The 23,769-nt window shown below is 34.2% G+C and overlaps 1 protein-coding gene across 3 annotated transcripts in view; it reads right to left on the minus strand.

Moving 5' to 3' along the window:
* The window catches only part of LOC150101980 (centromere protein K-like), a 138,858-nt gene that overhangs the window by 76,100 nt on the left and 38,989 nt on the right, over nucleotides 1-23,769 (minus strand). For all 3 annotated transcript variants that reach the window (XM_090400824.1, XM_090400825.1, XM_090400823.1), the window contains exon 5: nucleotides 17,801-17,911. In XM_090400824.1, coding sequence (XP_090256950.1) covers nucleotides 17,801-17,911 — 111 coding nt within the window. The remainder of the gene's footprint in view (nucleotides 1-17,800; nucleotides 17,912-23,769) is intronic.

Below are 23,769 nucleotides of genomic sequence, written 5' to 3' on the forward strand. Positions count from 1 at the left end.
GTGCAGCAACAAATACTATTAGTACAGATGTAAGTACAAATCTGAAGGTGCTTAGGATATTACAAAATTTCAATATGAACAATGGCATAGGATTGAGATAAACTTATGTTAAAAGAAAGTGCAAGAGAACTGGCAGCACTTTTGATCAGGCTGTTTAAGTCTTAACCCAAAGAGAGTGGAAAGAATACATATTTCCATTACATGAAGACAGAAAATTATATATCAATTGATATCTCAGGAGTGGTCATGGTTAAGGTATTAGAAAATTTGTTTAACCTCCCAACCGGCCGGTGTGGATGAAATATTCAACACTCCCTAGCTTTTTTCATGGATCAAAACTTCGTCGGCATTCTACCTTTTATCATGCCATTACCTTCCTCCGCCGTTAATCTTGTTACGGCTATTCTATAGCATTAGTGGATTAACTGTTGCTGAGTGACCTTTGTGTCCCCTCCCCCTATCTTTAGGCCTATTGTGTTGCTTAGAATTTCATTTACTGTCCTAAGTTATTTGACCTTTCTTGCCTCTAAAATGATTTATTGTCTCTCTTCCCAAAAATTGAAACCAATTTCACATATGCGAAAAAAAAATCAATCCTGAAATGCCCACTGATCAGCTTTTGCAATGAATCTATTTAGTGATAGTGAATTTGGTGTATTTTATTCTACAAATCAGTGCACCGGAAGAGATGCACCGATTGTTCTTTCACTTTACGTATAATAATTGAATAATTTTTTTTCGAATTTTAAAATTTTCAAATGTTTGCTTTGAAAATATTATGTCAAATATTTATATTTTTAAATAATATTTATTGAAATAAATATGTCCTTTTTCTTTCGTTTCTAGCGAAATAGCATTATATGGATCATCACATTTCAGATTTAGAAACAATTTTTTGTTATTCATAAAGACAAAATTAAAAAAAAATGTTAAAATGCTAAATTGCCTTACTCGGTTTCCGATCGTGTCTTTTTGGTATCAAAAATTTATATCCAATGATATTTTAGCAGTGATTCTTCCCCTTCATCATTTATTTATTTATTTGTATTATGCATATTACGATAATATCTAGTGCATAACCTCGTAGATATGTTGAAAATATAATGTGGAAAATATCATATACGGAATGATTCAACATTTTTGCTCATTTTGAAGATTTTCTAATGCTTCCCCCCCGCCTTATTCTCTCCTGGAACTGAATTGCATAACTACTCTAAATTTCCATACAGGTTTGAAAGCTTTTCTAGACAGCATTCAAAATCAATTACTTCATTTTACCATTTTGACAAAAGATATACGGCAATCAGATTGTATTGTGAAACTTCTAATTCTGTTCTATTTATTTGCAATCTAAAACCAGCTGTTCTACTGCCCGCTGAAATTATGTGAAATTTTAGAAATAATATGCTATATTTTCACCATGCAAAATTGTTTATATGCATACCACACAAAAGAAAGTTCAGTAGTATTATTTGTGTTTGTTTTTCTTTTAAAAAAATCTAAATATTACTTCTTCTGCTGCTGGAAGCTATTTCTGAAATAATCTACGTCTTCTAAATACTTGGTAATATCCTCTTAGCTGGAGGAAAAGTTGAAGGCTTATTACTCTCAGTGCTATTGAGAAGAAAGGGGAGAACACTAAAGTGCCCCAGGCTGTAGTGCAGAATATGTCAAGAATGTCTCGTTTCCTTTTCGATTGTTGATTACCTATATTCTAACAGAAATACTAATATTTCGTTTACATGCTTATACATTATTATGCCAAAATAATTGCTTAATTTATAATGATCAGTTTCACTTTTATTATCAAAAATTAGAAATTAAATCATACAATTATCTTGAAAAAGAGGATTTGAATTATTTTCAAAGAAAAGGTGCATATGCGTTTCATAATCTTTTTTTTTTTTTTTTTTTGGGGGGGGGGGATATAGACCTAAGCAATCTGCGGATATTTCAGATAATTTATTTCATAAATCGTTCGCAAGACAGCTGTTACAAACGTAAATCACTTGGGGAGCATACCCATTCATTTTAGTGTAAAATAGCAAAGGTTCAGTTACTTTAGATATCTAATCTAGAAGAAAATGTTATGTCTGCTGAGATTAGAATCATATGTGAATAATTTTTCTGACATGATTTCTCTATTCGTTATAATGTAACCAATTTCCAGATTTTTTTCCCTCCTGCAGACTTCATGTTATATGCAGTGATTTCTTCTTTGAACTATAAGAAAAAAAATCAGATAACAGGAGAAAAATATGTAGTATTTTCTTTTCCACTGGCTGAATTTACAATGTTCTTTCTTTGTGTTTTGAAGAGAAACTGCAAATAACTTTTTTTCTTACTATTTTTGCCATTATAACATCTCGTATAATTATAAGAGTGACATTTTACCGTTTTTCTCCCACACGAGAAACAGAAATAAGGCGGTAATAATATTGTTGATTTTGCCAAACTTCATTGTAGCCGAAATTTTTATTACAAAACTTTGTAATATATATATATCTCAAAAACAAGAAATTTGGAACCCATATCACATCAATGTTGAGTGTTGGCAAGGTGAAAATGTTCCCGTTATTATTTATATATTTCATTTATTAACTGGGGGGGGGGGGGGGCTATGCCCAACCCCCCGTGTTCCGGTATGGTAGACCAGTTCTCCTTCAATTGTGATAACTCGAAAGGGGGTTCAGCCCCTGAATTCTGATGACTCGAATTTTGAAGACTCGACACTCAGGGTAGCCCCTGAGTTTCAAAACGTTTCGATAAACATGACATAAAAAAGCTTATCATTTTATATATATATAGGGTAGATTTTATTTCATTATTTTTTATTGTTTTGATGAAATACTTTACCTGGAATACTCCTTCCAGTTTCTCTGTGTCATAAAAAGAACTTAAAAATTAGCCTTCAAGATGAAAAAGAAACAGTGCATTCTGGTATCCCTCTATCAATATTTGTAGTCCTGAAAAGGACTGTTTTGATGGCCTTGAAAACAAACATTTTTTATTTCATACTGTTCAGAATTTAAAATTCTTGAACAGCGTGGAACACCTTGAAGCAAGGGTAAACACACAAAGCAATTTTACACTCAGGGCACCAGATTTTTGTTTCCTTTCTGATATTTTTTTTATTACATACATAATATTTGCGTGGAGGTTTTTTTTTTTATTAGCCATTGGTGGTAGATTTTCGGGATAATGGTTGGAGTTAGCAGCGTTCAACCTCAGATGTCTGGCAGGATTTCCTGTTTTTCTGCTTGCTGAAGAAGGTGCATGCAGCAATGCTTTCGCAATTTCTATTCTGTATTCTAGATATGTTATGGTAGACAAATATTTTTTCTTGTACAGGAGGAAACTGTTCCAAATAACAAAATCCAAACACTTCAAAATTCAAATAACATGTCCAAACACTTTTTTGTAATATTTTTTATGCTGTTTCCTCATTACAGAGTAGAATGATAGCTGCTGATCGCACCTGTCGACTCAACCCATAGTGTCGTTGTATGCACACACAGCAATGGGTTTTTCTTTCTTCAAACCATGCTTCTCCACGGATTCCGTTGATTGATTGTGCAGGGAAGATAGCAGAAAAACATCTTTTTTTGTCTTTCCAACGTAGTGCAAAGACTTTCCCTCGCTGATAAGTTTGGATTTCCCCCTTCGATAGCTTTCCTGAAGCCAGATCTGGAGGCATATCTCGCCTTTTTGCATTTACAATACCATAACTATCTGTAAGATGCTGTAAAAGCAAATCAGTGAGTTCAGGACACATATATAGTAATTATCCATTATAATGCAGTAACCTTTCCACAGTAAAGGGTCTAGTAACTGCATTACTACACACATCGACAAGGGGAGATCCGAATGTTTATCGTGCTCGATAACAGTTTGCTTTCCCGTATAAGGTTTGAAATCCCAAAGATATCCACTTTCCGATTCGCAAAGCATAAAAAATTTTACTCCATACTTCGCTTTCTTTTTGGGAATATACTGCTTACATTTCAGTCCACCTTTGAATGGCATAAGGCTTTCATCGATACTCAAGTCTCTCTCAGGAATGTAGAGTGATCTACATTTTTGACGGATTTTCATCAGAAAATCATAAATTTTGTTGAGGACTGGGCAAGGATGTGTTGCCTGATCGTATTCCTCATTATTCTGAAAATGCAAATACTTCATAATGAGACTGAATTGTTTTTCATTCATAACATCACGAAACATTGGCGTGTTCAGAATCCAGTCTGTAGACCAATACATTTCGAGAGCGGGCTTTCAAAATGTATTTCGAAACTTCGGGTTTTTCACTTTCTTTATTCTGATATTGCATTTGAAGGATGACAGTGATTTTAAATATTAATTTCACCTATATCCGAATATCACATAATTTCCTGATTTATAATAATCAGGAAATATGTACATTGTCTGATTTATAATTTGCTAATTTATAATAATCACCATATAGTTTCAGTATCGAAAAATTAAAGTTAGGTGGAACAATTACTAGAGAAAAATAACGAATTAAATAAAAACTGTACCTATGTTTCATAACAGTTTTCGGGTGTGTGATAGTAATGCAACGGCGGGGGTTAAACTATCAGAGGCGAAATAAAGTTCAATTCTATTGTAAAAATATGGAAATGAAATTTCACATTTGATATACATATTTTGAATGATAAAAATAAGCAAATGTATCGCTTACTTTAAAAATTGGAGAATAAAATATCTGAATTATGCAGAAAATATAAATTTAAGTCATAACTGTTAATTTCATTTTGTAATGACCAATTATACAAGGAAACCAAGAAAGTGAAAGTACAGATTACTATACAACATGAAGAAAAAAATTTAGTAATATGATTAAAGAATTTCATGTTATTCTCTATAAAGCAAAGTTGCTCAAGCGTGTCCTAAAGGAAATCTGTTAAGTATTATTCGATTTCGATGGTTTTGTACAAAAATAAAATTAATATAACCTGGAACGTCGGCAGCCGGTTTTCTTTTCTTTTTTTAAAAGAATATTCCAAATAATTATCGTGAATTAATTTCTTTGAGAACAAAGAAAAATCTTTTGTCTAGTAGCGATTAGAAAAAAATTAGCGCAAAAAAATAAAAAATTAAATTGGTTAAGTGAAGAAATTATGCAAGACCTTTATTTTGTCCAGAAATTAAAATTGCATTGTACAATAAAAAGAGAAAACAAAAATATAAATAATTTCTCTATTTTTAGTCTATCATATATAACTAAAATCCAGTTCACCAGCATGGAACAAGAAAGTCCGTTTCTTGTTATAGGCAACTGAGAGGCAGCTACGAACGGGAGATAATCCGATTAACCTTTCTCTTCAGCGTGAGGGTTTATCACACCTTCTAATGGACATGACAGTCAAATTGCACTTCTTATCCAGGTGGGCTGAATCTTATCCAGATTTAGTTGGACGTCTATAGACGTCCTAGCCGGTAGGAAGGTTAAAGGCAGAATTCAGGAATGAGCAGACAGGAACATCATCATCATAGGATACCTAGTTCGGTTTAACCCTCCAACCGGCCAGGACGTATATATACGTCCAGCTAAATCTGGATATGATTCAATACACCTGTTGAAAGAACATGGATAAGAAGTGCAATTTGACTGTTCTGTCCTTTAGAAGGTGCGATAATCCTTCATGCTGTAGATAACAGATTATCTTCCGTGTTTATCTCATGAAGCTGAGTGTCAGTTCTCTATAACAAGGAAAGCAGTTCCTTGTTTTATGCTGGGCAATTTGACTGTTAGTTATATAACAGAGGCTAAAAATATAGAAATTATTTTTATTGTCTCTTTTTATTGTACAGTTTATAATTCCAGGACAAAATATAAATCCTTGAATACTTTCTTCACTCAAATATTGCATTACCCTGGAGAAACAATGTTTAATGTTTTTGTGCTAATTTTGTCATGTGATATCACTAAGTTTTTTCAAAATATCGTAATCTACTGTTCTTTGCACTTTCACCTTGTTTCCCTGTATAATCGGTCTTTACAAAATGAAATAAACAGTTATTATTTAAATTGATATGTATATATTTTCTGCTAGTTTATATATATTTTTTCCAATTTTGAAGTATGCGACACTTTTGCGTATACCCCCCCTCCCGCTGCATCTCTCTATATAAAATATAAATAATAAGATAAAATAATTAAAATATATAAATAATAACGTTAACATTTTCCCCTTGCCAACACACAGCACTGATGTGATATAAGTTCCAAATTTTTTGGAACTTATATCATATATAAGTCATAATATATATAAGTTAGTTCTTATAATATCATATAAGAACTTATATATATAACACCTTAATTGTATTCCAAACAATTCTGAATAGTAGGGTAAATCATTCTCCAAATCATTAATTTTTGAAACATTCTGTGTACCACAATCTCGCCTAATACAACTTTTTTTTCAAATATGCCTATTATAAGATTGTTTTTTTGTAAATAAGAATAAACTTTGTCTATTAAATTTTCATATCAGTGTGTGCCACAGATTAGAAATTTTCAAAGCAGCATGAATATTTTTTTTATTACAAAACAGCAAAGTTTGATAATAAATATTTGCATTACAATAAAGTTCGACAGATTGAACAATATTATTGCACTATTTCTTTTCTCCTGTGGAAGAAAAACAGTAAAATGTCACTCGTATAATTATAGCAGATTTTCTATTGGCAAAAGTGGTACGAAAATAATGATTTGCACTTTCATTTCAAAACACAAAGAAAGAACACTGTAAATTAACTCAATGAAAAAAAAAAAAAAAAACTACATATTTTTTTTCTGTTATTATGTTTTTTTCTTGTAGTAGAAAGAAGAAATTACTGCACATATTATTTCTTTTGTCAATACAAGAGTGCAAAAATCTGTAAATTGAATACATTATAGCTGATAGAGAATTCATGCCAGAAAAAATATTTATGTAAAAGTTCTAACATCAGCAGATATAACGACATTTTCTTCTAGTTTAGATACGTGGCATTATTGAGTAGTTATTTAAACTTTGGCTACTATTTTACACTAAACTGCATGGGCATGTTCCCGAAGCGATTTACGTTTGTAACAATTGCCTACAGATTGAATGTGTCTATCCCCTCCCTCTCAACCAAAAAATAAATGATTATGTAACAGATATGTGCCTTTTCTCTTAAAAAAATTCAAATTTTTTTTTTTTTCAAGATAATTATATCAAATAATTTAGCATTTTTCGATAATAAAAGTGAAACTGATCACTATAAATAAAGAAATCATTTTTGGCATAAATACTGCATCAGCCTGTAAAAGAAATGTCAGTTTTTCTGTGTTAGGATCTCTTAATCAACAACTGAAAACAAAACAAGACATTCTTGCTTGAGGCAATTTAGTGCGACTTCTGGGAAACCTTCTCTCTTGTGTTTCTGAAAAGAGTAATCTAAGACTTTTAAGTTTTACCTCCAGCTAAGAGGATTATTGTCCAGCATTTCTAAGACGTATTTCAGAAATAGCAACCAGCAGCAATAGAAGTAATATTTAGAATTAAAAAAACAAAACAAAACAAACAAATAAAAATAACACAACTGAACTTTCTTTTGTGTGGTGTACAGTTTTACATATTGACAATATAGCATAGTATTTCTAAACCTTAGAATAATTTCAGCAGACTGCTGGCTGATTTCAGATGCAAAGAAAGAGTACAGAATTAGAAGCTTCCAATATACATTGTTTTATTTCTTTTGTCAAAACGATAAACTGCAATAACACAAGTTGAATACTATCTGAAAGCTTAGTTATGTAACTGAGTTCCAGGATAGGAGAGGGTGGTGGTGGGGGGTTGCAGTAAAATATCCTAAAAATATGAGCATAAATTCTGAATCATTCCATACAGGATATCCTTCCTATTATATTTTCAACATATCTACAGTGGACATTATAGTAATGTGCATCCTACAAAAAAATAAAAATAAAAAATAAAATAAAATAAAATAATAACAATAATAAAAAATCTGTTGCAATTTAAACAAAAGAAGAAGGCGAAGAGTCTCTGATAAAATACCATTGGATATAAATTTTTGATACTAAAAAAGACAATATCAGAAACAGAGTAATGCAGTTTATAATCATTTGTTGTCCATAATAAAAAAAAAATAAAATAAATAAAAAATAAAATAAAAACTTTCCTAAAATTGAAATGTGACAATCCATATAAAGGAATTTTGCAAAGAAAGAAAGCAAAATGTCATATTTATTTCACTAAATGTTATTTAAAAATATAAATATTTGACAAAATATTTTAAATATAATCAAACATTTGAAAATTTGCAAAAAGAATCTATATTTACTATTACTAAAATGTATTCATTGCAAAGGCTAATCTGTGGTCATTTCAGGATTGATTATTTATTTTGGAAGAAGTGAAAAGTCTATTTTTGGAAAAGAGACAATAAATTGTGCAACATAAAAAAATAAAAAATACAATCAAATATCCTAGTACAGTAAAGACAAGTGACTCAAAAGTCCCTCCACCACAGTTAATCTGTTAATGGCTCTAAAATCGCCATTAAGGGATTAACGGCAGAGGAGGGTAAATACTTGATTAAAGATAGAATGCTGATAGAAGTTTTGATCCATGAAAAATTCTGGGGTTGACTGGCTATTTCATCCACCTCAGCTGGTAGGAGGGTTAAGCCAATAAGAATACACTTTGGTTGGCTAAATCCTAAATTGCCAGCCCATCCTCGTTTGTTCGGTATCCAAGTAGATACCTAACAGGGTACACCACGAGAAGGTGGGGATTGGACATTAGGTCAGAAGCCCTGGTCAGTTCTCTGCATTCTTTTAAAGGCTATGTGGAGGTCTCCTCTCAGTTATACAGTTTTGACCCTTAACCATCCCTATGTTTTACCATAACCTGATAATAAAAGTAGAGGCAGTGATAACATTGCCATATATCCCAAACAATAGTCTGGTTTACATTTGGCCTTCAAATGCTGTTAGTCACATCATGTCCTTCATTAAATCATGTCTTGATACTTCCTAGCCAATATTATAAGGGTAATCTACAGGTAACAAACTTCAGATTTAACACCAGCAGTTCTTGGATATCTCAGAGTTCTAGGCCATCAACATTATTTTTCACTAAGTTCTCTCTCTCGTGATACAAAGATGGTTGCTCAACTAAATCTTGTATGTGCGTGTGGGGTAATCGTAAGACCTCACCTATTCAGATACATCTTTCATTGGTTAGTTAAACAAACTGACATTTATTAAACTGATTGCAGACATTTATGTTTCATTTAGGAATCCCCTCTGCTCTTTATAAACAGATGCACATTGAGTATTATTCTAAATAAAAATTAATTCTATATCTAGAAAACTAATGAAAAACGTCAGCTATTTTTCACTTACATAAAAATAACCCTAAACCACAGTCAGAAAACATCTCGTTATGCATTCTCTGTTCTCAAGTTTAACAGATTTTGTTTTAGTGCAGCTTGATTAGAAGATGCTGACTGTAGGTGAGCATATTAAGTAATATCAGATCTATATGTAAAGTGTCATTTCTTCTGGTATAGTTTTCATAGTTATAGCTCTAGGTTACTGTTAATTTTCAAACTGAGAACTAATAAAGTGATATATCAGTTTTCCATATGACACCATGGAGGTGGACTTATCATGAGAAGGCACTCTACACACTAGTGTTTTATTAAAGTGTTCTGTGCAAATCTTGGATTCTGCCAAAACATGTAGGGGTTCCCCAGAGCATGCAGACATTTATAAGTTGTATTAGATGTACACTCATTTTGGTATATTAAGGAACAAAGAGAATTAATCACAATAATTAAGGGAGAAAAGGAAAAAAACAACAACATAAAAGTCAGGTACATTATGCAAAGAGTAACACTGAGTTAGTTATTGTATACAAATGCATGGCACTGTAAGCAGCGTAAAAGTGAGTGTTTTGGAGCGAAAACGAGACATTCTGCAAAATATCATTTAACTAATGAATTTGGGTAGTGAGCAATTGTAAGACTTGAGGCAAGCCTAAAATTAGGCAGTGGGGCAGATGATTGCACGAGTCATCATTGCACGATTGATTCACAGAATGTGGAACCAGTTCCACTAGTCACCTCATGTTGGAGGCTTAATGGATTTTTTACAACACTCAAAAAGGATTAAAATAGAATTTAATACTTCCTATATTTCGTCCTAGTCACTAGGCAATCTACGGGGATTACAAAAACAACTAATGTAACATGCACACAAATATCATACAATACTAAGCCCAACCACCACGTGGATGACACTAAAGTCCTATCTAGGTGGAGCTAAGGGCAGTAGTAGGTGGCCTGGAATGTAAGGTGGGACCTCTGGTGATGAGTGTTACCCAAATCTTCGGAAGCTTAATGCAACCGTATTTATTATATAACCGTATGCAACCATATAATTATATATCGTATAACCGTAACTATACTTAATTTCTATTTTAATCCTTTTTGAGTGTTGTAAAAAATCCATTAAGCCTCCAACATAATGTCCTCACAGCACTTAAGCCTCTACACACGAATTTCACTAGTCACAAATGGCAGCCCAGGAATACAGTGAAGGAAGTCTGCACGCTACAACAACCACAGTGGATGAGTGATCTGCTAGCCGAATCAGGAGCTCTATGCCAAATCAGCAACAACCTTACCTTGCATCGGCTACAGGAACAGTGGTATCTTCTTTCACTGTGTGCAAGATTCATGAAGGGGGTCTTTATGCTAGGTGACCAGGTGACCAGTAGTTTGCATGCTCCCATCCCCATGCCACAGGAGAGAATGTTTGAAATGAGCTAGACTCCACACGAAGTGGACCCAAGACCAACAGGGATCAGTAGTGTTTACAGACGAGTCACAATTGGTCCACAAAGTGAAACCAGATACCATCTAGAGAGAACCAGGAACACATTATTATCCTTCTAACATTAAGACACTTATGACGACAGTAACGTGATGTTTTTGGAAGGCATCTCATTGGGTGAATGCACTAACCTGTATGTTCTTCCTAGAGAAACCACAAATGCTGCAACATCCTGGACCACTATGTTCACCTACATGCAGATGCAATAAAGAAAATGTTCATAATACAAGATGATAATGCTTATCCTCACTGAGCGAAACTCATGGACCAATATCTTTGAGAAGAGACTATCATATGTATGGACTGGCTAGCCAGGTTTTCTGAACTTAATCCTATTGAGCATCTCTAGGCAGATGTGTTGCTACTGTCAATCCTTCTCCTCCACATCAGTAGTATTTACTATCGTTTTTTTTTTTTTTTGGGGGGGGGGGTAGAAATAGGCACCACTGATTCCCCATGCTACAAATTATCAAAACATGCAAACTCGCTTATTCCTCCTCACTGGTCACACCACATCCTGTATAAAAAACTATCCATTTTAAAATCTCTATTGAAAATCTTAGCTTTGACATTGCTTCATGTTTCAACACTAACCAGTAGTTTCCCTTGAAAACGACATCTTAAAAAACACTCTTAAAAAACGTTTTTCCTTCTGATATCTCCGTATCTTTTCCTTTGCCAATTTTTACATGGAAAATTTTGGAAAATGAGCCAGACTTACCCCCCCCCCCCAAAAAAAACGTTCTACCTGTTGAAGATATATAGATGATGTGTTCTCTATTTGCCCTCTTGGCCCAGAGATACATTAGATTCCTCTTGTATGATGGCAAAGGAAACTAAGAATAATCTACCCTTCTAAGTTAAGAATTACATGCCTTCTGAATAATAACCTCCCTTTCACTATATACAGAAAATCCATTCAAACTTTCTCATCCAGCCCTATTAACAATATGGAATTATTAAAACTCTAATCAATAGAGCCTAAATCTTTGTTCCAGTGGAACCTCTCTTTAAACAAAACTCAACCATATACATAACACCTTCCTATCCAATGGCTACAGTTCCTATAGAATTAAAAAGTAATCAATCCTTCTGCCAATCCACAACTATCTCTTCACAAGGATTTTAGGAATGCTTTCACATCCCATATGTCTGGGGTACATCCAAAAAAGTAAGGTTGTTAAAAAAAAAAAAAAAGCCTTTGCACAGCTTTTAAGCCTCGCTTGAAAATTTGTACACTTATCTGTTCCACTAAAAATCAGCTCCCACTTCTCTGTTCCATCATACTGTGGACAGACAGATAGATCAGCCACCATCCACATAAATGAACATAAAATATACATCTCCAATCACAACTATGGAGATAAACTATGGTTAATCTGCTCTTACAGACCATGTATTGGATACCATTTACAGGGTCTTTTGAAAGAAAAGAAAATGCTCCATCACAGTGAATTTAAAAAAGAAAGACTGTTTTTGGAATCTGCAGCTGTCCTCCAAAGTCAACTGTCCTCCAAGATGCAAGAATCATCCTAAAATTCAAAGGTTAACAAAAGAGGTGTTTGATGCCAAGATGGTAGGAAAGAGACCCAGAGAAAGACAAGGTCTAGATAGATTGATTTGGTCAGAAGTGCCTTAAAAGCACAAATGTTAGATATGATAATATTGCAGTGCTCGCATGTAACAAAATGATCTGGAGGAAAATTTTTGATAACAGATTAATAATAACAAACTGAATTATGCAGAGCTTTCATAAAAACCTGAACATTCCTTGAGGATACACATCAGGAAATTGATGAACTGTAGCACTTTGAAGAGTCTCATTCTTGGCACCTTGTTATATGCCTTTTCCAGATCAACAAAACTCAAATACAAATCCTTTTCATATTCCCAGATTTCTCAACTATTTGTCATCATCAAATTCCTGACACATACTCTCAAGTACAGGATATGATAATGCTACATAAAAAACTTACATCATTACTAACTACCTATCTATAATTTTCCTCCAAATCAATCTGTTACATGACAAGACTCGAATATTGAGAGCTTATATTTCTGTCTTCTAAGGCACTTTTCACTGTATCAATCCACCTATATATTGGTCTTCCTCTGGGTCTTTTCTCTGCCCACATGGCAGAGAACACTTGTTTCCACAATCTTTCCTGTCCCATACTGTTTAAGTGACCATACCACCTGTGATTAACTGCTAACACATTCCTGAATGCCAACAACGTCAAGTTCTTTCCTAATATCCTCATATTTAACATGATATTGCCAATGATGACATCTGTTCAAGCATCTAATCTTTCTCAGAACTCTCATATCTGTGGTCTTTGATTAAGTATTTTATTTCTAAACCAGCTCTCAGATCCGTAAGTTAAATTTGGTTCAAACACTGTCTTCTATACAGCTAATTTAGTGTTTTAACTAATTTCTCTCTTATTCCTTGGAAATTCAGTTGACTTCATTCCATTCCGGCTTTGTTGATTCTGTTGTCTATTTCCATATTTAATTTACCATCTTAAACTATCTAGGTAAAAATTTTGCCTAGATAGCTGAAATGTTTTACTTGTTCTATAGGTTCTCCATTCACAATACGGTTGATATTTTCAATGATTCTGCCTATTTTCATTGTCTTCGTCTTGCTATTGCTTACTTTCATATCAAATCTATTACAACAGTTATTCAATTTAGTCAGGATATCTTGCAGACTTGTACCAGATTCATTTAGAAGTATAACATCATCCACATAAAGTAAAGAGCTGAGATTAACATCTCCAATTTTGATATCATGTTTAATACCACTTTCCTTCATAATGTGATCCATATAGATAATGAATAACAGAGGGGATAATGTACATCCTTGTCTCACACCAGATTTAACATTAAACCATCTTCCTGTACATCCTTCAATTCTAACTGCTGACTTACAACTCAAATAAAGTATTGCTTGATATAATGCTCCATTGACACCACATAACTGCAGCGTATTGAATAGCTTCTCTCTTGGCACCTTGTCATATGCTTTTTCCAAATCGACAAAACTTAAATACAGATCTTTGTTATATTCCCATGCTTTCTCGACTATTTGTTGTAAAGTGAAGATCTGATCCTGACAGTGTCTATTTGGCCTGAATCCAGCTTATTCTTCACCAAGCTTTTCTTCCACAAGTCTTCTCAACCGTTTCTCAAAAATACTTGCATAGATCTTGAAAGGAACACTCAGTAGGGAAATACCTCTGTAATTCTCACATTCAGTTTTATTTCCCTTTTTATATATGGGTACTATGACAGCTCTACTCCAATCATCGGGAATTCGTCCCTCCGTCCAGGCTTTCTGAACTATGCGGTGCAGCCACTGTAACACTCTTATACCACCATACTTCGGCATTTCTGGTCGAATATCATCTACTCCTGCTGCCTTTCCACATTTCAAGCCTTTGATGGCATTTTCTACTTCAAGTATGGATATGATTTCCTGACTGCATGCCTGGTCAGTGTTTTTTTACCACTGTCCTGTCATCTCTGCTTGTTTCATTTAGCAGTTTTTCAAATTAATTACTCCATACTTCAAGGATATCTTTTTCTCCCATTTTCATGTCACCTTTATCATCTCTAACTCCTTTTACAGCACTCTTTCCTCCATTCCTAAATTTCTTCAATAACCTCCAGAATATTTTGCCACCTTCTTGATATTTATTTTCTATATTCTTGACAAAGTCATCCCATGACTTTTGTTTAGCTAGTTTTACAGAGTGTTTAGCATTCTTGCATTTGTCTCTATATTCTCTAAGAGCACAAGCTGACTTATTTGACAGGAACTTTTGGTATGCTTTCTTCTTTTCCTTCACTGCCTCTTTTACTTCCTTTGTCCACCAGGGAGTTCTGATTTTTTTATCCTTGCAGACAACCTTACTACATGCATCTCTGGTAGAATCAATCAATGTTTTCTTCAGAGTTTGCCACTGAATCTCCAAGGTTTGATTCCTGTTCTCAAACTCTTTCATTTTTTCTCCAATAATCTTTGTGTATTTTAGTCTACAGTTCACATCTGAGAGCTGCTCAACTTTTATTCGCTTTAAAACTTTCTTACATGTTATTCTTTTCAATATGAAATTCAATTTTATCCTGCTCAAGAATAAATAGTGATCACTTCCAATTTCAAATCCTTCGTACACTCTGGTGTTCTGCACCAAGGAGAAAACATCACTATCAACAATAACATAGTCAATGAGACTTTTCTTATTCCTAGCCTCTTCTCTCCATGTGAATTTGTTATGTTGGAACATGGTGTTAGTAATAACCAGGTCCATGTCCTGAGCAGAAATCCAACAGATATTTGCCATTATTATTAGCTTTGCTCTTTTCTCCAAATTTTCCCAAAATATTTTTGTATGTCTCAATCATTTCCTACTCTGCTATTTAGATCCCCAACAAGGACCAACTTTTCCTTTTTCATTGTGTCAGTTGCTTTTTCTAAAGCTTCAAAAAATTCCTCCATTTCTACCTTAGTAGAACCTTCTGTGGAACTATAGGTACAAATAAGTCTCTTTGTCCAGTTCCCCATTCTCATATTTGCCTACATTACTCTACTTGAGACTGACTGCCATTCAAGAAGATTAGCCTCATATTTTGTGTTGAATACTATGTCTACTCCTTCTTTTACTTGATTGTCATTGCCTGAATATAACATTTTGTATTTATTGCTCAGAAAGACCTCACCAGTTTTGGTTGTTTCAGTCACTCCTATTATGTCAATCTGGTACTTATCTAATTCTTCGGCTAGCTCCATTTCTTTGCCATTCAGGCTTCTTATGTTGATAGTACCAATCTTTAACTCTGGTGATGTTGATTTGGGGTGTATTTTCAGATTTGTTCCAGTAGCTGACTTTTTGCTGTTCGTTCTGGTTCCCTGGCGAAAACAACGGGGACCTTGTTTAACTGGGCGACGCCGCAGCCGGCATGAAATTTTGTCATGTTGTACCATCATTTTTTATTTTGGTTTAACCAATAAGAATACAATTTGGTTGGCTAAATCCCAAATTTTCAGCCCATCCTCGTTTGTTCAGTATCCAAGTAGATACCCAACAGGGTGCACCACGAGAAGGTGAGGATTGGACATTAGGTCAGAAGCCCTGGTCAGTTCTCTGCATTCCTTTAAAGGCTATGTGGAGGTCTCCTCTCAGTTATACAGCTTTGACCCTTAAGCACCCCGTTTCTCAAGTATACTTGCATAAATTTTACCAGGAACACTCTGTAGGGAAATACTTTTGTAATTCTCACATTCAGTTTTATTTCCCTTTTTATATATGGGTACTATGAGAACTCTACTCCAATCATCTTAAATTCGTCTCCCTCTGTCCAGGCCTTCAGAACCATTGAGTGCAGTCACTGTAAGATTTATACCTACATACTTGAGCATTTCTGGTCAGATATCATCTACTCCAGCTACGTTTCCACATTTCAGACTTTTGATGGCTTTTCTACTTCAAGTATGGATATGTGTTTCTGAATGCACGTCTATTGAGTGGTTTTTTTTACCTCTCTGCTGTCACTGCTTGTTTCATTTAGCAATTTTTTGAAGTAATTACTCCATAATTCAAGGATATCTTTTTCTCCAGTTTTCATATCACCTTTATCATCTCTAATTCCTTTTATAGAATTCTTTCCTCCATTTCTGAGCTTTTTCAATAGCCTCCAGAATATCTTGCCACCTTCCTGATATTTATTTTCTATCCTCTTACCAAAGTCTTCCCATGACATTGTTCAGCAATGTCTTACACAGTGCTTCACTTTCTTACATTTTTGTCTGTATTCTCTAAGAACAGAAGTGACTTTTTTTCCCAAAGAACTTTATATAGGCTTTCTTCTTTTCCTTAAGTGTTTCTAACTTCCTGAGTTCCCATGGAGTTCTAATATTTATATCCTTATAACCTCACCACATGCCTCTCTGGCTGAATCAATGTTTTCTTAAGGGTTTGCTACTGAATATCCAAAGTTTGGTTCTTGTTTTCAAACACTCATTTTTTCTTCAATGATGTTTGTTGTGTCCTGAACCAGTGGGGAAACTTCGATATCAACTATAACAGTCAATGAGAATTTTCTTATTTCTTGCATCTTCTCTCCGCGTGGAAACATGGTATTAGTATTAACTAATCCATGTCCTCAACAGAAATCAAGCAGATATTTACTATTATTATTAGCTTTGTGCTTTTCTCCAATTCCCAAAACATATCTATATGTCTCTTAATCATTTCTCACTCTATTGCTTAGATCTCCAAAAAAGGACCAACTTTTCCTTTTTCATTGTGCCAAGTGCCATATCATAAAATAATCACACACTGCTAATTTTCACAGTGAACATCAACACCGCTCATCAGAGCCACTTAATTTTACAGGTAAGGAATAAGTCCCGTAATTAATCTAATCACATAGAACTGTTTTTTTCACATGACTAGCTTTCAGTAAACAGTCATATTGCAATAGGTGAGCAAATCCTTCCCCTTTTAAGATAATGCACTGGCTGCTCCTGGCATCTCACAGAAGACGCAAGATAAACAAAAGCTTTTCGCAATGAATAATTTCAGTATATTACATGAATTTTTTGCATTTTTATCAATTGTATAACAATTGAAGAGGAAAAACAAATATAGACAGAGGATATAAAAAATGAAACGAAATCAATTAAATCTAGTCTATGCCAATGACCAATAATTCTGAATTTTAATACCTATATTTTTACAATTATAAATGGTCTCTAATACAATGAAACATAAAATTACATTCTGGAATCCCTATTTCTACCTTAATATTATAAAAAATTATGTATTTGATTTAAGAAATATTTAGAAATGACATAACTTGAATAAGCCCAAAATTTACCTGTTCTTCATCGACTCATCCTGTGCTTTCGTTTCTAACACTATTAGCTTTTCTAATTCCTCTTTTTCCATCTTCACAATAAAATCATTTTCCTCAATATTTTGGTCTAACCTGTAAATACAGTATGTTTATTTACATCCTGCTATGTTCTAAATATTTTTCAATAAAATAAATAAAATTAAGAACATTCTGAAAAGTATTACAAATTAACTTTAAAATCATACACAGGTATATCTCATCAACAACAACAAAAAAGTTGTAATTTTAATTAAGGGGATACAAATCCCTTGTTGTTCAACTGCCAGTAAGCAAAACTCTAAGATCGAGAACTACGAATCTATGAGTTTCATATATACCGAAAAACTATCGGCGAATCCAAGTGTAAATGACCACTTGGTAGTACAACACCAAGGCAACTCGAAGCAAAGGTGGAGCACGCTTCCTCACTATCCTTGATATTTTCTCATAATGTAAAAACACAGCCCCTAAAGGATGTAATACTGTAATTACATTATGAGGAGAGGTCACTACCCAGACCGATTTCAACCTTTTTTGAGGTCTCATCAGTGAGTAGGTAGATCTGGAAGATAACAAGGTTTAAGCGAAAAGAACTTACATACCTTTACTATACGAATACCATAAAGGTGTGTTTGTATATTATAACATAAACTGAAAGCCAAATGGCTATTTTTCTGGCATCCTTAATAATTAAGGGGATACAAATCCCTTGTTGTTGTTCAACTGCCAGTATGTTGTTTAACTACATACCTTTATGGCATTCTTATAGTAAAAACTATATAGTAAAGGTATATATGAAACTCATAGATTTGTAGTTCTCAATCTTAGAGTTTTACTTACTGGCAGTTGAACAAGGGATCTGTATCCCCTTAATTATTATTAAGGATGCCAGAAAAATAGCCGTTTGGCTTTCAATTTAAGTAGTAATTTTATTCTATATTTTAGTACATTGGGTGGCCTAAAGTACAGATAATTTTGTTTTCTACTTTAGAGAACAAAGTGGTACTTTTCCATGATACAGACTTCACACACATCCATGCCACAGCGGGACTCAAACAGCTTCCTGGGTGAAAAATGGATGTAATACCTACTCTCAGAGAAGCCAAAAATATAGACGGTCTTCTTATTAAGGCCGAGAACAATGAAATCTTCCTTAATGAAGTCCTGCATTAATTTGTAAGAGGATTATAATCTGATCCTTCACCTTTTCTTTTATAAGAACTTACTAATGTCTTTTTGAGAGCATATGATAAAATTTTATCAGCATTAAAGAACTCTCTTTACTTTCAATTCCATTAGCTATTCATTCTTGCCATTAACTAAAGTGAAGGAGTTCATGCTTCCAGTTCACCACAGAAACAGATTCACAAACAAAGCCAAAAAATTTGTGATAGTTCTGAATGTAAAAATAATTTTTCCTACATTATTATGCCATTTAATTTTTGATCATACAAGCAATACTCCCCCCCCCCACCTTTTTGTATAGTTTGACAACATCATTTCAAACATTTATTACTTTTGCTCTTAGCAGATTAACATTGTAATAAATAATGCTAACTTTTATCAGCAATTTCATTGAATGTAAGTCCTTCCCCAACAGAGATATGACTTTTACCATACAACAGGCACTACACTATGAAAAGCAGTTATTATAGTTTAGCTGCACTTATATTCAAATGCATACCCAAATATCAAAGTAGAAGCAGTGGCTATTAAAGTCATGCAATAGAGTAATCATAGCAATTCAGTGTTACTAATTCCAGAAAGCTGTATTTTTCAGAAGAGCGATGTTTTTTTTCCCTACCCCAAGAAATCACAAGTAATCCTGATTGCACATCTACTGAATACTTTCTACCACTGTACTCTCAAGTACTTGTTTCATTTAAGTTTTTTTTTAATGTAATTACTCCATTTTTATACTAAGGTCACAGTAGACAAAGTTGAAAAATTAGTTAAGACTGGTTAAACTAATTTCAATTCATGTATCATGAACAGTCAGTGTATTACAGTTAAGATATAAGAATGGAATCTCTTTGCATGCAGTTGAGAGACAGCACAAGTGAAAACCGATACTACTACTACTGAGATCAAAGGAAGTGTGTGCATACAATTAAAAAACATATTAAACCATACAGATCTTAATAATAATTTTGCAGATTTTTGGTATGAAAAGTCCACCATTAAGGTTGAGATTTTGGTAATGTAGTACTTCAGAACTTTCTTTACAGAGGCTTCAAATGTGATTCCCTCCCACACACATTTGAGCCTTGAACAACGCGCGCGGGGGGAGAGTGCACAGACCTCCTGCATTATTCGAAAATCCACGTATAATTTTTGACTGCCCAAAAACTTTACTAATACCCTACTGTTGACCGGAAACCTTAATGATAACATAAACAGTTCGATTACCACACATTTTATATGGCATGTATTCTTACAATAAAGTAAGATAGAGAAAAGAAGTCAGCCTGATTGGCCAAGTGGTTAGTGTGTCCGCTCTCCAGCCAAGAGGCTGCAGGTTCAAATTGTGACTGTCCTACAAGCTCTGTGTGGAAAGGGAATCTGTGACCCTACCACTTATTCCAGAAAAAGACTTCACTCCCAAAACCCGGTGAGGTATGGGAGTGGCCATACGGCTCCTATGGACGTCAAATGCAAAATATTTTTTTAGAGAAAAGAAAATGTTATTAAAGAAAATCATAAGGAAGTGAAAATACATTTACAGTACTGCACTGTATTTATCAATACTGTAAGTTTACATCTTCTGTTTACAAGATGAATCTTATGTGTGTTAGTACCTACATCAATATTGTCTTATATGATACAAAACACTGCAGGAGTTATGTTACTAACACTTATCATCAAATTCCTGCCATGTACCCTCAAGGGGTGTAGAGGATATGATAGTACTACATGAAAAATTACTAACTTCCTATTATTAGGATGTTAGTAATGATGAAAAGAATAGGAAAATTGTATATCTACAATTTTCCTCCAGATCAGTCTGCTACTTGTCAAGACTCCAATATTATCAGATCTTATATTTCTGTCGTCTAAGTCACTTTGTACATATCAATCCACCTATATCTTGGTCTTCCTCTGGGTCGTTTTCCTGCCAACCTGGAAGAGAACACTTGTTTTGCCAATCTTTCCTCGCCCATTCTGTTTAAATGACCATACCGCCTGAGATTAGCTCTGCTAACACATTCCTGGATGCTGACAATATCAAGTTATTCCCTAATATCCTCGTCTTTAATATGATATTGCCATTGATGCATCGGTTCACGTCTCTAATCTTTCTCAGGATTCTCATATCTGTGGTCTTTAGTCCTTGGTCAAGTGAAAACCAGTTAAAACTGGTTTGAACACCGTCTTGTATACAGCTAATTTAGTGTTCCGACTAATTTCTCTCTTATTTGATATGAATTTATTTAATTAACTTCCTACTATACCAGCTTTATTGATTCTGTTGTCTATTTCCATATTTAATTAACCATCTTCCTAAAAATCGTGCCCTTAAGTAGGTGATACGTTTTACTTGTTCCACAGGCTTTCCGTTCACAATGCAGTTGACATTTTCAACGATTCTGCCACTTTTCATTGTCTTTGTCTTTTTATTGCTGACTTTCATACCATATCTATTACAACAGTTATTCAATTTAGTCAAGGAATCTTGCAGACTTGTAGCGTTTATTGATAAGTATAACATCGTCCGCATAAAGCAGAGAGCTGACATTAACACCCCTAATTTTGATATCATTTTAATACCACTTTCCTTCATAATGTGATCCATATAGATAATGAATAACAGAGTGGATAAAGTACATCCTTGCCTCACACACCAGATTTAACATTAAACCATGTTTTAACATTAAAACATGTACTTCCTTCAATTCTAACTGCTAACTTACAACTCAAATAAAGACTAAGTATTGCTTGATATAATGCCCTATTGACACCATATAACTGTAACGTATTGAATAGCTTCTCTCTTGGCACCTTGTCATATGCCTTTTCCAGATCGACAAAACTTAAATACAGATCTTTGTTATATTCCCATGCTTTCTCAACTATTTGTCGTAAAGTGAAGATCTGATCCTGGCAGCCTCTATTTGGCCTGAATCCAGATTGTTCTTAACCAAGCTTTTCTTCTACAATTCTTCTCAACCGTTTCTCAAGTATACTTGCATAGATCTTGCCAGGAACACTCACAGTAGGGAAATACCTCTGTAATTCTCACATTCAGTTTTATTTCCCTTTTTACATATGGGTACTATTAGAGCTCTACTCCAATCATTGGGAATTCGACCCTCTGTCCAGGCTTTCTGAACTATGCAGTGCAGCCACTGTAAGACTTTTATACCACTATATTTCGGCATTTCTGGTCGAATATCATCTACTCCTGCTGCCTTTTCACATTTCAAGCCTTTGATGGCTTTTTCTACTTCAAGTATGGATATGATTTCCTGACTGCATGCCTGGTCTGGTCATTGTTTTTTACCACTATGCTGTGATCACTGCTTGTTTCATTTAGCAGTTTTTCAAAGTAATTACTCCACACTTCAAGGATATCTTTTTCTCCTGTTTTCATGTAACCTTTATCATCTCTAACTCCTTTTGCAGCACTCTTTCCTCCATTTCTAAGCTTCTTCAACAACCTCCAGAATATCTTACCACCTTCTTGATATTTATTTTCTATGTTCTTGCCAAAGTCCTCCCATGACTTTTGTTTAGCTAGTTTTACACAGTGTTTAGCTTTCTTACATTTGTCTCTGTATTCTCTAAGAGCACAAGCTGACTTATTTGATCTTTATCTTTAACTCCCTGTGTCCACCATGGAGTTCTGATTTTTCTATCCTTGCAGACAACCTCACCACATGCCTCTCTGGCAGAATCAATCAATGTTTTCTTCAGAGCTTGCCACTGAATCTCTAAAGTTTGGTTCCTGTTCTCAAACTCTTTCATATTTTCTTCAATAATCTTTGTGTATTTTAGTCTACAGTTCACATCTGAGAGCTGCTCAACTTTTATTCGCTTTAAAACTTTCTTACATGTTATTCTTTTCAATATGAAATTCAATTTTATCTTGCTCAAGACTAAATAGTGATCACTTCCAATTTCAAAGCCTCTGTACACTCTCATGTCCTGCACAAGGGAGAAAACATCACTATCAACAATAACATAGTCAATGAGATACTTCTTATTCCTAGCCTCTTCTCTCCATATGAATTTGTGCACATTTTTATGTTGGAACATTGTGTTAGTAATAACCAATCCATGTCCTGAGCAGAAATCCAACAAATATTTGCCATTATTATTAGCTTTGCTCTCTTTTCTCCAAATTTTCCTAATATATTTTTGTATGTCTGACAATCATTTCCTATTCTGCTGTTTAGATCCCCAACAAGGACCAACTTTTCCTTTTTCGTTGTGTCAGATGCTTTCTCTAAATCCTCAAAAAATTCCTCCACTTCTACCTTAGTAGAACCTTCTGTGGGACCATAGGCACAAATAAGTCTCATCGTCCAGTTCCTCATTCTGATATTTGCCCACATCACTCTACTTGAGACTGCCTGCCATTCAAGAAGATCAGCCTCGTATTTAGTGTTGAATACAATGGCTACTCCTTCTTTTCCTTGATTGTCATTGCCTGAATATAACATTTTGTATTTATTGCTCAGAAAGATCTCACCAGTTTTTGTCTTTTTTGTTTCAGTCACCCCTATTATGTTGATCTGGTGCTTATCTAATTCCTCAGCTAGCTCCATTTCTTTGCCATTCAGGTTTCTTATGTTGATGGAACTGATCTTTAACTCGTGATGTTGATTTGGGGGTTTGCTTTCAGATTTGTTCCAGTAGCTGACTTTTCGCTGTTCGCCCTGGTTCCCTGGGAAAAACGGGGGGGGGGGGGGGGGGGGGGGACTTGTTTAACAGGACGACGCCCTAGCCGG

The sequence above is a fragment of the Typopeltis vanoorti genome, chromosome 11, assembly GCF_054136105.1.
Source record: "Typopeltis vanoorti isolate ZY-2024b chromosome 11, IOZ_Tvanoo_1.0, whole genome shotgun sequence".
Lineage (NCBI taxonomy): Eukaryota > Metazoa > Arthropoda > Arachnida > Uropygi > Thelyphonidae > Typopeltis > Typopeltis vanoorti.